General features: G+C 41.7%; 1 protein-coding gene across 2 annotated transcripts in view; it reads left to right on the forward strand.

Moving 5' to 3' along the window:
- RHOBTB3 (Rho related BTB domain containing 3) overlaps window positions 1–14,510 on the forward strand; it is a 54,150-nt gene extending 39,640 nt beyond the window's left edge. Inside the window, exons 7-12 of one of the 2 annotated variants that reach the window (XM_065406242.1) lie at window positions 1,942–2,054; window positions 4,320–4,440; window positions 9,211–9,384; window positions 10,883–11,049; window positions 13,009–13,105; window positions 14,395–14,510. In XM_065406242.1, the coding sequence (XP_065262314.1) occupies window positions 1,942–2,054; window positions 4,320–4,440; window positions 9,211–9,384; window positions 10,883–11,049; window positions 13,009–13,105; window positions 14,395–14,510 (788 nt within the window). Of the gene's footprint in view, window positions 1–1,941; window positions 2,055–4,319; window positions 4,441–9,210; window positions 9,385–10,882; window positions 11,050–13,008; window positions 13,303–14,394 lie in introns of those variants that run through there. The other variant, XM_065406241.1, reaches the window with a different exon arrangement.
- Window positions 14,511–17,928: the final 3,418 nt, after the last annotated feature.

The raw sequence follows: 17,928 nt of genomic DNA on the forward strand, positions 1-17,928 counted from the left end.
TCTTTGAAGTCCATGATATTTTACTTCCTTTCTCCAAAATAGAGCTGCCATCTGTGGAGAGCCTAACATATCACTATGACCCAGAATACCCACAGGGAGCAGATTTTTTTTGAAAATGTTAGATGGCACCATTTTTACATAGTCGCTTTTTGGACTGTAACAACATGTTTAAACTTTTTCTTCAGATGACAGCTGGGAGCATCTATGTTACAAAGCAACAGCTCTCAGTCAGATGCTAATGGACTCCCATATTCAGCAAGTTTTTCAGTATCTTTTTCTAAGGGTCCAGTTGCCCTTTATGGTGATTGGGCTGGATGGAGTCATAGACTTCACCTCTTAAAAACAAAATATCCATGAAATGCTTAATCTTGCATTTCGGCAGTCTTTGGAGAGGTGGAATTTTTCTCTCATATCAGCAAGTACTATAAATTTCTAGGAGAGCAGCTACTGAACAACTGGAACCTATGTAAGAATTATCAAGACCTGAGAAAGTTGTGGATATTTGATCTTTTTTCTCTTTCAGAATAGTTTCCAAATTTTGATCAGGTATATGTGTAGGATATTTGTGGATACTTTAGCATACAGTTCTTGACCTGTAGATACTAGGCTTTCACTAGGGAAGATTTCACTTGTATTTTTTTTTTAATAGAATTTTTTGATACTTATGTGTGTTTCAATAGTGGCTTTCTTCCTCTGAGTCTAGCTTCTTCTACTTGATCTTGCAGGAAACTTTTGATTAATATTTAAGATGTTGCTGTAGTTTCCTTGGCAATTCATTGAGATATCAAATATAAATTCAATCCAGAATCCGAAGGAGAAGAAGTTGGTTTGGAAAGGAAGATCTTGAAACACAAATATCTTCCACAATAGATAACTTTTATTTTAGAAAGTGTTATAAAAATAAAATCTAATTTCTTCTCAGTATCCTAGGATATTAAGGAAGAGAGAGCCATATGCCAAAGAACAAACTTATACTGTTGGGAGCATACATACTAGGGAGGTGAGCATAGTATAAAACCCGAAATAGATTGGGGTTTTCAAAATTTTCCATAAAACAGATTTTAATAGAAAAGTTATTTCCCATTCACATTTGTGCAGACTACCTCCTCTCCAATTTAGCAGCATCTCTGTGGAAACTACAGCAATTGGTTACATGGAAAAGTAATATTAGGAAAATACTTAATGTAGTTTCTAGTCCTTTTAATGTAATAGGAAGGAGCCAACACTATGTTATCAGCCAGCTCTTTGCAGGCCGCTCATGGCCCAAGGACAGTAGTTTGAGAACCTTGGGACTAGAAAAAATAACAGGGAAAACACAGAAAACGAAAATATAAATAAACCGATTTTGGTAGAAATGTCCTCTCCCTTCCCTGTTTTGCCTGGTGTGTAAATTTCTTTAAGCAGCTGATCCTTTAAGCTTCAGCAATGTAGGCATCATTCAAAATGTCAAATAACTGATATATTAGGAGAAACTAACATAGTTAAGTGCCTAATTCTACATGCTCAAACAGCATCTTTTCTGAAATTGCGCATACAAAGTTTATACAGGATCTTGAGTTAAATTTATCTTGAGATTTTTGAAGCAGTCCAGGGGATTTAGACTTTTTTCCATGACATGTACATATCTAAATTGCCTAGACTTCTTTGAGAATCTAAATTAAGATATGGGGGCCTGATCTTGAACAATCCTGATAAAGTCAACATTACATCAATGCGTAGGGTTCACCATTGCAGAATTATAATTTGTGCGTTCTAGGGCACAAACTTGCTGAAAATATCTAACCAACAAAAGTGCTGTGAAAGTTTTTCTATAAAACTGAACTGTTGGGCATGGACATTCTTTTATCTGTCTGCGAAGTCCCATGCACATTAATTTATACCTAATAATATGGACCAGAAAGCTATTCCATGCCTTATGGGTGTTATTTGGTTTTGTCATAGGTGCTTTCCAATGGGAATTGTTGGAAGAAGATATAAAAAAGAAGTTGAAAGACCCAGGAGAAGCTGAGCTTGTGCTTGAGAAAGTTAAATGTATCCTGAAAACTCCAGGAAAGGTCAATTGCCATTATTTTCTTTTGTAATCACTTTTTGTGTAGAATAGCTGGACTCATTAAAAAATAACTTTTCGTAATGATCCTTGTTGTACAAGTATTGTGGCTTACAGAATCTTGTATTCTATCAGCTGTTTTAAAATATATAATAGATCAGGGGTGGACAAACTTTTTGGCCTGAGGGCCACATCTGGGAATAGAAATTGTATGGCGGGCCATGAATGCTCACAAAATTGGGGTTGGGGGCAGGAGGGGGGTGAGGGCTCTGGTTGTGGGTGCGGGTTCTGGGGTGAAGGCAGAAATGAGTTTAGGGTGCAGGAGGGGTCTCTGGGCTTGGGCAGGGGAGTGGGGTGTGGGGGGGGTGCGGGCTCCAACTGGGGTGGGATGGGCTCTAGGGTGGGGCTGGGGATGAGTTTGCGGTGTAGGAGGATGCTCCGGGCTGGGATTGAGGGGTTCGGAGGGGGTTCAGGGCTGGGGCAAGGGGTTGGGATGTGGGGAGTGTGTGTGTGGCTTGGGTGAAAGCTCCGGACGGCACTTATCTCAAGCGGCTCCTGGAAGCAGCAGCCATGCCCCCCCCCCCCCCCCCGGCTCCTACACGGAGCCATGGCCAGGTGGCTCTGCGCACTGCCCCGTCCGCAGGTGGTGCCCCTGCAGCTCCCATTGGCCACAGCTTCTGGCCAATGGGAGCTGCGGGGGCAGCATGCAGAGCGGAGCCCTCTGGCTGCCCCTACACGTAGCAGCTGGAGTGAGACCATGCTACTGCTTCCGGGAGCACGTGGAGTGGTCCCTGACCCTGCTCCCTGGCTGGAGCGCCGGAGCAGGGCAAGCCCCAGACCCCCCTCCCCAGCGGGAGCTTGAGGGCGGGATTGAAATGGCTGGCAGGACGGATCCGGCCTGCGGGCCGTAGTTTGGCCACCTCTGTCTTAAATGGAGCTTTCATTTCTCTTGCTTCCCTGACTGGCAGATGGAAGGGGCATGGAAAGAGAGAGAAGACTCCTACTGAAAAGAGAATCTTTCCAATTGGTACTCCCTCCGGCCTCTCTAGCTGCTCTGGATATATAGTCAGGGGTTTTCTTGTAAAATTAAAAAATATTACATAAATTAGATCATATTTTAAATATCAGTTGAGCCCTGTTTAATTAAACTTCATTCAGCAAAATCAGCAATATGATTTTAATTACTATTATTTTTAATTTGGTTTCCCTTAATTTCTTATACAGAACTTTAGTTATGAATTTTAGCTTTACTTTAAAGTTTCTAAATTCATAAAATTATTTGAAAATCAATAATTGAAATCAAAGTGAAAGATTTAGCTTTTGGGGAGGGATTTGAAGGGAGAAAGTGAGGGCACTTGGGTTTGGTTTACACTACCAACTTAGGTCAGCATAACTATGTCACTCAGGTGTGGAAAATCCACACCCCTGAGCGACGCAGTTATCCGACCTAACTCCCAGTGTAGACAATGCTATATCGATGGGAGAGTTTCTCCCATCAGCATAGCTACTGCCTCTCAGGGAGATGGAGTAACTATGCCGAAGGGAGAAGCTCTCCTGTCAGTGTAGGTAGTGTCTTCACTAAATGCTACAGCAGCGCAGCTGCAGTTGTGCTGCTGCAATGCTGTCAGTGTAGAAAAGCCCTTGGTTTTCAGGAGAGAGGTGTCGTTGCAGATGTAGGCTGTAGTGTATTGGGGGGAAAAAACCACAAAGGTGTAAGTGGGAGCAGGAGACCAAGAGAATAATGACATGAGGAATGGTTTGATCACAAGCTGACATGAGATGTAGAAACGGGAGCTTTAACAATGGGGACGAGCAATTACAGCTTTTCAAAGGAAGAGACAAGGAACCAGTGAAGGGACTTGAGAAGGGTAAAGATATGACTGACATGGCAAAAAGATTTTTATAGCTCTTTTATGTTGAAAAGGTGAGAGATGGAAAGACCGGAGGGGAAGAGTTTACAATGGTCCAAATGAGAGAGAATAGTGGTATGAAACAGGTTGTGATAATGGGGGTTGTAGAGAGAGAGAGGCAGATTTTAGAAATGTTTAAGCAGAAGCCGTAGGTTTTGTCAAGATTTTTGCATGTGAGCGGAGGACAAAAATGGTGCCAGGGATCTTCAAGATTAAAAAATTTGAGAGATGTGGAGTTGTCAGTGATGGAAAAAGGAATTAGGAGGAAAGATGAGAATCATTTAATTTCATGATAGAAACCATATGCAACACCTGTGTACCACTCGTAGGCAATTATACATGTCAGTATCTCTCTCTTGCAGGTGAATAGTTCAAAGAATTGCAGATCTCATCAGACAGCAAGACCCTTGCAGTTATGTGATACTTCTCTCAGGCTTTTCTTTAACACACATGTGTTAGCTGATGTCATCTTCCAAATACAAGGTATAGTGTCTCAGTTTTTCCTTGTGTTTTTCCCCCCTATCTTAATGAACCTTAAATATTTTAGAGGCTGAGTAATATCTTCTGATGTTCTTTCCAGAAGGAGATTGTGAAAGGAAAACGCCTTCTTGATTTTTAGTTTGCAGTGTTGTTGTAGCCGTGTTGGTTCCAGGATATTAGTGAGACAAGGTGGGTGAGGTAATATCTTTTGTTGAACCAACAACTCCTGTTGGTGAAAGAGAAAAGCTTTCAAGCTCTTCTTCAGCTCTGGGAAAGGTACTCAGGGCTTGTCTATATTTAAAATGCTACAGTGACCCATCTAGTATTTAGCTCTGACGCTCTGAGTAAGTTTCCCAGATGTGAAGAAGAGCTCTGTGTAAGCTTGTGTCTCTCACCAACAGAAATTAGTCCAAAAGATTGGTTAGCATAAATAGTTAGCACATAATATAAGGGACTGTAACAGGGCGTAGCAGGGCCCCCCTTGGTTCTGCCACTGCTCCAAAAATTACTCAGAGACCTTCTGGCTCAACAGTCACTGGTGCACTTTATTTACACAGTGCAAACCCACCACCTCTTACCACATATCGCTGGGGTTCCAGCCTTAGGGGCTTTTCTTTCTTGCAGCCAGGAGGGAATAGCTACCCCTCTCCTTCCACACTCTGGCTTTCCGCCCCTTCCTCCCTCTGAACCTGTATATAGCCCCAGGCTAATCAGCCTGGCAGCTGTTCTGACTCTGCCAATCAGGCTCAGGTACCTCAAGTCAGCTCCAATTCACCTACCTTAATTGGAGCTGGAGTGACAGAGGGCTGGCTCAGCAATTCCTGGTCAGCACCCTGTCACAGGGACCATTCAAGGGGAAGTGGCCCATTAACACCCGTACAGTCATAGGACAAAAAAGAGGAAGTAGCATATTACAGATAGTTGTAATAAACCATAAATCCAGTGTCTTTTTTTAAGGCCATGTTTTTTAGAGTGTAGCCAAGTTATGAATTTAAGCTCCAAAGCTTGTCTTTTGAAGGTGTTGTGCAGGTTTCCTTTGAGGATGAGGCCTGAGAGGTCATATATGGAGTGATCGTTTTGTGAGAAGTGATATGGTGCGAAACGGTGTTTGTCTTTTATAATTTTTCTGTGTGAGTTCGTTTGAGAGTATAGTGATGGTCTGGTTTCACCCACATAGTTGCTTTTGGGGCATTTAGTGCACAGACAAGGTACACCATGTGTTGTGGTAGGTGTGCATAGGATCCATGATCACCATATAATTTTCCAATAAATTTCCATAGAAAAAAGAAACTTTTCTGAAAGCCAGTTATTAGCTTATAAAAAAACAGCCCATCCAAATACTTTAAAATAAGATAATGCCCAGTTCAAGTATCCATTTTAACATTTGCCAATCCAGACACATTGCATTTGCTACTTTTCACAGACTTGCCCCGCTATGAGTAAGTCCCATACACCACCAACAGGTACAGTAACACTATACACACACCACATTCCCCACAACTGCACTAGGACACAAAACTTGAACTCACCCTGGAAAATAACACCCCTCATACTTTTTAATGGAAAATAATACATCATACACTTCTTTAATTCATGGTGTCTAACAGATATGTACAGTGATGTTGCTGAAGTTGGGATTAAGGTTTTGCTTTATAGTGAGCAGTGTGCTGTTTGTATTCTGTTGCTGTATCTATTGTAGGTGAAGACTTAATAAACATTAAATATTTTAAATTTCTTGATTGTTATTGAAATGACTGTGAAGAGTACAGGCTAGCTCAGAGGTGGGCAAACTACGGCCTGCGGGCCACATCGGGCCCATGGGACCCTCCTGCCCGGCCCCTGAGCTCCTGCCCCGGGAGGCTCGCCCCCAGCCCCTCCCCTGCTGTTCCCCCTCCCATGCAGCCTCAGTTCACCACGCCACCGGTGCAATGCTCTGGGCGATGGGGCTGCGAGATCCTGGGGCAGTGCAGCTGCAGAGCCATGACCTGACCTGGTGCTCTGTGCTGAGCGGTGGCGTGGCTGGCTCCAGCCGGGCGGCACGGCTGCCTGCCCTGCTGCTCTGGGCGGCGCACCTGTAGCACCGCCAGCCACCGGTGCTCCAGGCAGCGCGGTAAGGGGGCAGGGAGCAGGGGGGGTTGGATAGAGTGCAGGGGGTGGTGGTCGGGGCGGGGGTGTGGATAGGGGTCGGGGCGGTCAGAGGGTGGGGAACAGGGGGGTTAAATGGGGGCAGGGGTCCCAGGTGGGGCAGTCAGGAAGGAGAGAGGGGGTTGGATGGGGCGGCAGGGGGCAGTCAGGGGCAGGGGTTCTGGGGGTGGGCAGGGGACAGGGAGAAGGGGTGGTTGGATGGGGCAGGGGTCCCGGAGGGGCAGTCAGGAAGGAGTGGGGGGTTGGATGGGGCAGCGGGGGGCCTGGGGGCTGTCAGGGGACAGGGAACAGGGGGGTTGGATGGGGCAGGAGTCCGGGGGGTGGGCCGTCAGGGGACAGGGAGTAGGGGGGTGGATGGGGCAGGAGTCCCGGGGGGAGAGGGGGCTGTCAGGGGGCAAGAAGCTGTGGGGGTCAGATAGGGGGCAGGGGCCAGGCCACGCCACGCCTGGCTGTTTGGGGAGGCACAGCCTCCCCTAACCAGCCCTCCATACAATTTTGGAAACTGGATGCGGCCCTCAGGCCAAAAAGTTTGCCCGCCCTGGGCTAGCTCCTCTATCACCAGCTTTCTGCTTTGTGCAGCCTCTGTGCCTGCTGAGGGAATCGTGACTTGGGGGAATGCAGCCAGTTTTTAGTCCCTTCATGCTACTGGAGCAGCCCAGAGAGTTTGCCCATCTATGATTAAATACAATACAAGTTTTTTAAGATAACTGAATAGATAATTTGAAAGGATATTAACTGTTAACTGAGCAGGATTGATTGTTTGTTTATGAAGATTTGTAAGTATTCCTTGTCAGAAGCCCCAAAAGGGACCAAATCGCTGGATCTGTTTTCTCACTGCCTCTGAAGAATGTGTGCTCACCACAAAAGTAACGGCGTACTCTAGATAACTTTCACAAGAACTAAATGCATTTATCCACTAAAAGAACAGTTGAATGGAAAAAATGATGACACATTTGGGGTGTGCTGTTGCAAATCAGTATCAGACAAGATACTTATCTGAACACTAACAGTTTTCCTGACTTGTCCACTCCTACCCCATATGCAAAAAAACTTCTCCCCAAACACTAGACAATTGTTGAATTATTTTGTTTTCAACTTGAAACACCCAGGGTCAAATATGAAGATTTAATCCCTCAAAAATGGGTGCATGGAGAAAAGGGGATTTTTTTCTAGATGTCCCTTTCAGTATGCAATAAAAACAAAAGGACTTTTGATAATGAAAACAAAACACTAATGCAAAACTTGGCAACACAACAGTTCAGTTCTAAGTTCCACTCTTGGGATATTCCTTGTGGGAAGCTGATGAAACAATAGCACCCACTACATATTTCAAAGAAAATATCACTGATGAATAAATTGACATTTACAAAGGAGCATGCCATCCATTACCAAAATGGTGACTAAAGGATTAAAATAGTGGCTACGTACTATTTTCTCAGAGTAAGTTTTACTCTAATTTTCCAATCACAGTTGTAGTAATTGATTTGATTTTTTAAGTAGCACAGTTTAACTTTTCGAATTGTACAATTAAGACATTTTTATATATTGTGACAGGACTTTGGTCATGATCCTGCAAACATATGTGCTTAACGTTAAGTATGTGAGCAGTTCCATTGAGTTTGCAGGATTTGGACCCCTAGACTATAAAACTATTGGTACTTCAGTAAGTGTTATTGAAACATTATACAAATACAGTGGCTCCCAGTTGAAAAAATACAGAAGGTTATTTAATCCCCTAAATACTGAATGCGTGTATGTATGCAAATATTTGTAAATAATCTTATGTAGTATGTCTTTTATTTAATGTGCACCTCTTACATATATGCATATATAGCTATAAAATGTATGCTACAGGTGTACCAGTGTATTTAATGTGTGCTAATTAGATAATCTGAAAATATAAGCAAAGATTAATAGTAACAGAACAAAAAGCAAACACCATTTACTGATGCCTATAAGAAATCTGCCAATTAGTGATGGTTAGGTTCAGAGGGAAATGAAGATGGTTGGTACGTTGTCATAATAAACAGATCAGTTAAATGCTAATATATATACTTATGTGAACATTCTATATATTGACTATATAACTCCTTCCCACCCTTCAGACATTATCTGTCTTGGTAGGCCCTGATCCTGTAACTTCTTGCATATGGGTGAATTGCTGCACTTGTGTGGAGCCTATTCCCTTTAGTACAGTGCTGCACAGGTGCAGCAATCCACCTAGACTCAAAAAAATTGCAGGATCAGGGCCTTGATTATAAGCTTTTCAAAGAAAGGACTATACAGCACCTAGTACAATGGCATTCCACCTTGGATGATTTGCCTTAGTGTGTTTGAATGTGATCTCGCAAAGCTTTAGTCATGTCAGTGATGCTCCTGAAATCAATAAACTACTTGGGTATACTGTAAATTCTTACACATGCCTTTTATTTGCATACAGAAGACACAATGGTCCAAATCCTCAGCTGGTGTAAATTGTCATATCTCCATTGACTTCAGTGGAGTGATGTCAGTTTATACCAGCTGAGGATCTGCCCTGAAGTGATAAGTACTTCTCTAACTTGCAAAACTGGTGTAGAGAGCAGGCTGCAGTAATAAATGTGTCATTTTTTGTTTTAAATCTGACAGGTGCTACTGTACCAGCCCACAGAGCAGTTCTAGTGGCTCGCTGTGAAGTAATGGCAGCTATGTTTAATGGAAGTTATATAGAAGCAAATAGTTTTCTGGTTCCAGTTTATGGGGTTTCCAAAGATACTTTCCTCTCCTTTCTAGAGTATCTGTATACTGATTCCTGTTGTCCAGGTAAGCAAATGTAAAAATATCCTTATATCCTTTAACTCCTTGCATACTTCAGGCATATTTTTGCCCCCAGATTTTGTGGGGGTTACGGGGGTGAAAGGGGGAAGTAAGGGGGAGGAGATACACCAGTGACTTTTCATTTCCCTGCTTCTGCAACATACTGAATGAAGGATTGAAGTTTTACACGTCTCTGTAAATTAATATTCAGGTGTAATGCCAATATAAAAAAATTAAGTGAAAAGTTTCTAGTCGTATTCTTAACAGCTTCATCCTTTAGCATTTTGTGTCAAAATGGCAATGTTGTAAACAAAGTACATTGGGAAGAGTTTTGCATTACCAGATACTTTAAATTCACTAGTAAAAGTATTCATATTGGTCGATGTATTTCTGGCTAAGGATTTCTATTGGCTGAAGATATTTCTTAGAAACTTTTTGTCTTAGGTGTAGCTTTCTGTGGTACAACATGAGAATGAAGTTCTCTCTCCTTTAAAAAGGAAAACTTTATTTTTTTTGTAAGTTATCAAAATATGATGCATTAGTGTATCATTACAATGAAGTATATTTATAATAGAATTTACAAATTGTTTTATTCATCTTCTACTTAAGTAACACATTGAAAATTAAATCTTAAGTCATTTCAATGCCATTCCAATGCCTTGAGGCCATTTTCTAGATGAAAAAAGAAATACAGTTTAAATACTGTTTAGTCAGAGCTCCAGGTTAGTACAAAGTTGTTTCTCTTTGTCAAGTTTCATTTTTTTTTTAAAGCTTAAATCTATCTAATCTCGTAATGCAGTTATACAAAACCGGATGACTACACTGAACTGGAATAAATCCCTAAAACAGATTTTGGTTAAAGTAACCTTGGTTTTATAAGCTATCATAAGAAATATTGAAATTTTACATTGTAGTACTTAAAAATTTCAAGTGACTCCCACTAGAGGACATGAATGAAAATTATTTTTTTTTAAATAATGCTCTTTATTTATTTTTTCTTTTTCATCTCTCTGTCCAACACTACCTGCTTAAATGTTACTATTGTAATTTACTGTTTGGGGGGGAAAAAAGAAAGACCTTGCTGTGTTATGTCTGGCTTTTTCATGAAACTTTGCATAATTGTATAAAAACAATTTTTTCTCCACACAGCAAAATGATATAAATTGGAAGGTCAAATCCTAAATTCACTGAAGACTGTTCACTTCAGCAGCAATATTTGACCCACGATCTACAACATAGGAAAGTTTAGTAACAACATTGCATTAGCTCATTTTTTTTGGAAGATAAAATAGTGGTCACTCTTTTTGAAATTAAATACTTTTCTGCTAAAATAGAGTTCACCTGTCAAAAATTGTGAAATACAGTGCAGAAACATAAGATGATCAGAAGCACTTTGATTTTGTGTCTATTCCAAGCAAATTTAAGTGGTTACTGTAAAAATGGTTTTGATCAGCCTGCCAATGAGATTGCACTAACCATAAGTCATGTTTGGTTTTTTTACCAGCCAGTATTTTGCAAGCCATGTCTCTCTTGATTTGTGCTGAGATGTACCAGGTATCCAGACTCCAGCATATCTGTGAGCTTTATATCATCACACAGCTGCAGAGTATGCCTAGTAGGGAATTAGCATCTACAAGTCTTAGCGTTGTCAGCTTGCTCAGAAAAGCCAAGGTATGTATTGCTCATACATGAACATGTAAAGTATGAGTGTCAAGGCTGTATCCCCACTTTGAACTTTAGGGTACAAATGTAGGGGCCTGCATGAGGACTTCTAAGCTTAACTACCAGCTTAGTTCTGGTCCGCTGCCACCATTCCCTACCCTGGGAAGCTTTTAGAACCCTTTCACCAATTCCCTGGTGAATACAGATCCAAACTCCTTGGATCTTAAACAAGGAGAAATTGACCCTTCCCCCCTCCTTCCTTTCACCAACTCCTGGTGAATACAGATCCAAACCCCCTTTGGATCTTAAAACAAGGAGAAATTAATCAGGTTCTTAAAAAGAAGGCTTTTAATTAAAGAAAAAGGTAAAAATCATCTCTGTAAAATCAGTATGGAAAATAACTTTACAGGGTAATCAAACTTAAAGAGCTCAGAGGACTCCCCTCTGTCTTAGGTTCAAAGTGTAGCAAACAAAGATAAACACTCTAGTAAAAGGTACATTTACAAGTTGAGAAAACAAAGTAAATCTAAGACGCCTTGCCTGGCTTTTACTTACAATTTTGAAAATAAGAGAGACTTGTTTAGAAAGATGGGGAGAACCTGGATTGATGTCTGGTCCCTCTCAGTCCCAAGAGCGAACAACCCCTTAAAACAAAGAGCACAAACAAAAGCCTTTCCCCCCCCCAAGATTTGAAAGTATCTTGTCCCCTTATTGGTCCTCTGGGTCAGGTGTCAGCCAGGTTACCCGAGCTTCTTAACCCTTTACAGGTAAAAGGATTTTGGAGTCTCTGACCAGGAGGGATTTTAGTACTGTACACAGGAGAGCTGTTACCCTTCCCTTTATAGTTATGACAATGAGTGATGGAATTTCTTTAAAAAAAATGTTTTGTTGATATTTCACTTTTCAGGGTTGGATATTTACTGGTATATCTGTTCTTTAGGGATTTGTGGTAGCACAAGGATAGCCAGAGTACAGCCTGCCAAGAGCACAGTTTCCCCCACCTTTGTACCATGAGAACTTTCTTACTTGCAGTGTGTCTATGCATTTGTGACATGTCCTGCCCGTGAGCCACATAGTAGTAATTCAGCTAAACTGTGCAAATTCTATCGTAGAAGCACTGCAGTGAGTCTAGATGAAGTGGTTCCTTCTTTAGTGCTGGAAGAGCTGTCTCCAACTGTGCACCACGTCTCAAATGCACAGAAGGACTGGGTAGAACAGAGTGTGCATTTGGAAATGATGAATAAACAACCAAGTGGTAAGAGAAGATAGGCGAGCTGAGAAACAGGACAGAAAAGAGGAGAGACAAAAATAAAGACAGATTGGGGGAACAGAAAAGGAGAGTAAAGACAAGACAGATAAAACCATTTTTACTGCTCAGGGATAGAAAGTGCAGCCTCTTAAAGAAACAGTGTTTCATTAAAAAAAAAATAGGAGAGGGCAGAATTAGCTTACCCACAATAAACTCTTGCAAAAAAAAAAAATGTACACAAAAAGACAAGGGAGAAGAGGAGTTAGGAGATCTTGCTGTGGCATTAAACAGCAATTAGTTATACTTTATTAGATAGCTAAATTTAGTTTAGTTTAGCCACTGTTATATTAACCAAAACATTTTTAGAAAAGATACATACTCTCAACAACAACTTTGAAATTGATTTTTAACTGGCCCTGAATTTTCTCAGTCCTAATCTGCTTTGTGAGACTGTCATGGTGTCTGGCAGCTACCTGTTTGCTGCCAGTTTTCTGCTATTTCAAACACATTCTCAGAACTTGTATGTCGTTGCCAGTTTGTTGTGCTATATTTTCCCTCATTTATTTTTGCCATGGATACTGCTCTTCATTTGCTATGCTGTTACTTTGACACTGGAAATCTTAAATTATGACTTTTGCTTTTTTCCTTCTGCTATCTTTTATCTGTTTTAATCATGAACAGTATTTGTATTCTGTTTCACTTTCCTTTTTTCCTTGCAGTTTCACAACTCTGACTGCCTTTCAACTTGGCTCCTTCATTTTATTGCCACTAACTACCTCATCTTCAGTCAAAAGCCTGAATTTCAAGATCTTTCAGGTAGTTAACCAATTCCTATATTTTAAAAATTAAAAAAAACACTTTTTCCATTATATTTGGACTGAAGAATAAATGCAAAGTAATGCTGCTTCTGAGCATGTGAGGAGATAAGTAAGACTTCAGAGAGATGTACTTAAGTCTATTTATTTTATACATTGAATCAAGATTACAAGTTGCTTCCAAGGACGTGCTATTTAAACACCACATAATAAGCATAACATTTAAAAAAAAATAATTTAGGATCTCTAATGCTGTCCAATAGCTGATATAGCATATCATGAAACCAAATGATTAAATGGCACTTCATTCATGTAAGTAAACCCAAGTGACAAAGTAGTCAGTCAAATTGGTTTGGGAAATAGAAGTGGAAGAGGTAAATTATATAGTTCATTTTTTTTAAAAAGCCAAACCTTGTGAGGTGCACCCACCCAGTTTGCTTTAAGAGAAATGTAGAAACCACCTGACGGATTAATGGGAGTTGTGTTAGCTCAGCACCTCTCACAATATGGCCCTATTGTACTCTGCTGACATCTGTATTCTGCCTGTCCCTAGCCCAAGAAAATTGGCTGTGGACATCTGCTGCTGCAATCTGATTCAGGAAATGCTGGGACACTGAGTTAAGAAGAAGGATGTATCTTGCCTAATTATGATGACCTAAAATTGTGTTTCAAAAAAAGTTATTTTTTAGGAAGATCAGTAACAAAATCAAAAAATAAAAAAATTAAGCTAAACCCACAACAAAAAGGAAATTCAGCATTAGGGCTTATTTTACCCTTTTGTCACTATCAGAAGGCTTTCGGTGGTCTGTGTGAAATTTAGTAGTAGTTTTAAATTCAGTTATTAGAGATGTACCCACATCCCCTTTGTTGTCATTCTCAGTATAGGAAGTCAGGTGTGGAGAATGAACTACTCCTTGTTTGTTGTGGTTGCATAAAAAAGCATCCCGCACTGTTGCTACCTATGCTGTATCTCTTTTGTGGATAGAGGATTTGTCTCCAGGACTGTCATTTTGGTATCTTTTCTGAATACTACGTTCATTTAAAATTAACTAACTTATTTATGCCTAGCACAACAATAAGGGTATTCAGGCAGTTGATTTTTACAGTTTATGTGCTGCAAAAACACGTAGGCACAATGAACAGAGTTTCAGCCTTAACTTTACCGCTCCCTTCTATTATGGGTTTGTGTGTCCTTAATGTCGTTTAAACCAATTTTTAGAAGTTTTTCAGTTTGTAATTTGTGTGTGTGTATACACATGTTTAACATTAATACTATTTATTTACTTTTAGAGGAAGAGCGCAATTTTGTTGAGATGCACAGATGGCCTTCCCATATGTACTTGAAACAGCTTGCAGATTACAGGAATTACATCAACTCCCAGAAATGCCACTGCATAGTAATGTAACCAGAAGATTGATTATTCACAAACTGTTCATAAACTGGAGAATCACAGGCTGGGAATTACATGGAGGCTATTAAAACTGTGCAGGGATGAAAATAAACATTTAAGTCCTGCTGTACTCTATAATGTGCTTGCTAATACTCTTTTCATTAATAAGGAATTACTGTGATGTTTTAAAGGGATTAAGAAATATACCATAGGACAGCATAAGGAGTTAATCAGGCCTGGTCTACACTACAAAGTTAGGCTGATGTAAACCGCATGTGCATGCCTATACCTAAATCTGTCTCTTACTGATGTAAGTGCCCCGTTAACAGCAATGCAGTAACACTACCTCCCTGAGCAGCATTAAGCCATGGTTGATGTACTGAGGTCGACGCAACACAAGTGTAAACACTGCGTTACTTATATGAATTCTAACAGTCCTCCAGCAGCTGTTCCACAGTGTCTGACGCTAACCTCTTTGGTCACAATTGTGAATGCCATTGTCCAGGGGTCATGGAGACTGGAAGGCCCTCCCTCTCTTTTAAAGCCCTGCAAATTTTTGAAATGGATTTTCCTGATTGTCCAGCTGGAGAGCACACCTAGCAGCTCTCCATTGTGTGCAACTGTGCAGCTGACCATGGCAGCTACATGCTCCAGACACACTCCATCTTGGAGTAGACAAGAGATATTGGATCCTCTGGGCCTGTGGGGAGAAGAGGCTGTGTAAGCACAGCTACGGACCAGCCATAGAAAAGTAAACATCTATGAGCAGATTGCACAGGGGATGTAGGAGGAGGAGTACAACAGGGGCCAGCAGCAGTGCTTTGTGAAAGTGAAGGAATTTGGTCAGCCATATCGAGAGGCCAACAATCATTCGGGTGCTAACCCGCAGACCTGCCACTTTTACAAAGAGCTGCATGCCATAATTGTCAGAGACCCTACTGATATCCCGCACATAACCATGGATACCTTTGAGGACCCCAAGCCACAGGTCCCTGGCATGAACAGCTAGGAGGAGGATGGGGGACGTGCGACCAGGGAGCCAGGACCTGTTTTGAGACTCCACCGCAGTCCAGTCAGTCCCAGCAGTTGAGCACGGGTGAGTTCGATGCATGGGAAGGAACTTTGGGTAAGTGTGTAAATGAATTTCCCATTACAATGACGTACTGCTGGTGCCCCCAATTTAACAGGGCACAGTTACTGACTTTTCATTAATTTACTTGTACTAAAAGAGGTAGTAGTACAACAAAGACAGCTATTGTTATTATCTGCTTTTCATTCTCTTGTAGAATTAGGCAAGGGAGGGCATGTGGAGCAGTTTATGTACACAGGGATGTCCCTTGAATTCTCATGAGAGATCTCGATGAAACTTTCATGGAGGTACTCTGCAATCCTCTCCTGAAGGTTTCTAGGGATGGCAGCCTTATTGCTTCCTTTCTGGTAGGACATTTTCCCATGCCACTCAGCGATAACTTCAGCAGGCACCCTTGTAGTACACAGGCTAGCAGCAGACAGGCCTGGGTGGCTTCAGGACAATAAGCAGCAGCTGTGCTTTCTGTGCCTTTGTTATATCAGGAGTGAGAGAGCAGTTAAAATCACCACCTCCTGTGGACAGTGGTGCCAGTATTTAGTACCATTGCTCTATACTCATAGTTTCATGCAACTGAGCAATTCCCTCATTTCCTTCCCTTGGCGGGCCATACTCACCATGGCTGACTATCGAGTGGCACCGTGCACAAGCACTCCGAAGCAAAAGTATCAATAAGCATGTCTTGTTTAAAATTTTAGGGGTGCAAGAGAAGGGGGTTCTGAATTTTAACTTTCACTTTCTGTTGTAACTATATTGACAGTGGTACCTCTGTGTGTTTTATCTGCAGCTGCTGCCATTGCGGCTCTGAGAGGTTCCCCCCTCCGCACCTGAGGAAAGCCTGAGCTAGGTGAGGAGGAGAAAGAGGAGGACTCGGGATGACATGTTCAATGAGATCCTGCAAGCCAGTGCTGCGTGAGACCGTGAGAAAAGGGTCTGGAGGGTGAACATTACAGACAGCCTGGGGAAGGAAAAAACAGAGAAGAGAGAGGCCCAGGAGTCCCAGCAGGAAAAGGAGAGGGAGATGCACCAAGACATAATGGAGCTTCTCCAACAGCAAACAGAGATGCTGCAGACTCTTGTGGACTTAGTTTCAACAATCCCAGGTTCTCCTCCCTTTGCAGTCCATGGCAAACTCCATAACAGCACCTCCCTATGCTCTCCCACCCTACATTCCATGTGGTATCAGGGGCTTTATCCCTATCCCTCCCACTCCACCCCAGCAGACATTAAGGACAACCACAGCCTCACAAACTGATCTGTGAAATCCATGGTTGCTGTATATGTAGATTAATGGACAGGAATGTTCTTTCCGCTGTTTTTTCTGTTTCATTAATTTATTAAGTTTTTAATGTATTTGCTTTTAAATTGCACAGATTTTTCTTTGCACTGGTTTTGCTACTGAATAACGTTCTATTTGGAAAATAATCTTTTAGTTCACAACACATGCTTCAGAGTGCCTAGCAATTCTGAAAGCACCTACTTAATTATTACTGTACAGTGTGGCACAACTCATAGGATCAGTGACAAACAGCATAATAATCATAAATGTACAGCAAGCACAACAAAATTAAGAGGAGCATTGACAGTGCTATATTCATAGATGTACACTACACAATTCCTAACAGGCCCCAAAACAGCAGGGCCAGGTAGAGCAGAGTACACCACACCTTACTGTGGCTCACTGTTAAAATGCTCTTCAAAGCCTCTCTGAGCTGTATGGTTTGGTGTTGAGCTCTTCTAATAGCCCTTGTGTTTGGCTGTTCTAACTCAGCAGACTGCCAGTCCACTGTGGCGGAAACTTTTCCCCCTTTGCTTTCCTGAGATTATGCAGAACACAGCAGGCAGCTATAACCAGTGGGATGTCTTTTTTTTTTTTCCCACTGAGATCCAGTCTTGTGAGTAAACCACACAGACATCCCTTCAGTCTTCCAAAAGTACATTCAACTGTCTTTCTGCACCTGCTAAGCCAATAGCAAAAACTTTCCTTGGTGCTGTTGGGGTGGCCAGTGTACGGCTTCATGAGCCAGGGGAGCCAAGGGGTAGGCTGGGTCTCCCAGGATTGCTATTGGTATTTCAACATCACCAGTGGTAATCTGCCAGTTGGGAAAGAAAGTCCCTGCTTGTAGCTTTCTGAACAATTCTGTATTTTTAAAGATGCAAGCATCATGCACATTCCTTGACCAGCCAAAGTTGATGTCAGTGAGGAGACCCTAGTGATCCACCAATGCTTGCATAACTATAGAAAAGTAGCCCTTTCTGTTGATGTACTCTGTGGCAAGATGGGCTTGTGCCAAAATAGGGATATGTATGCTATCTTTGCTTCACCACAGTTCAGAAATGCCATTA

This window comes from Emys orbicularis, chromosome 6, assembly GCF_028017835.1.
Source record: "Emys orbicularis isolate rEmyOrb1 chromosome 6, rEmyOrb1.hap1, whole genome shotgun sequence".
Lineage (NCBI taxonomy): Eukaryota > Metazoa > Chordata > Testudines > Emydidae > Emys > Emys orbicularis.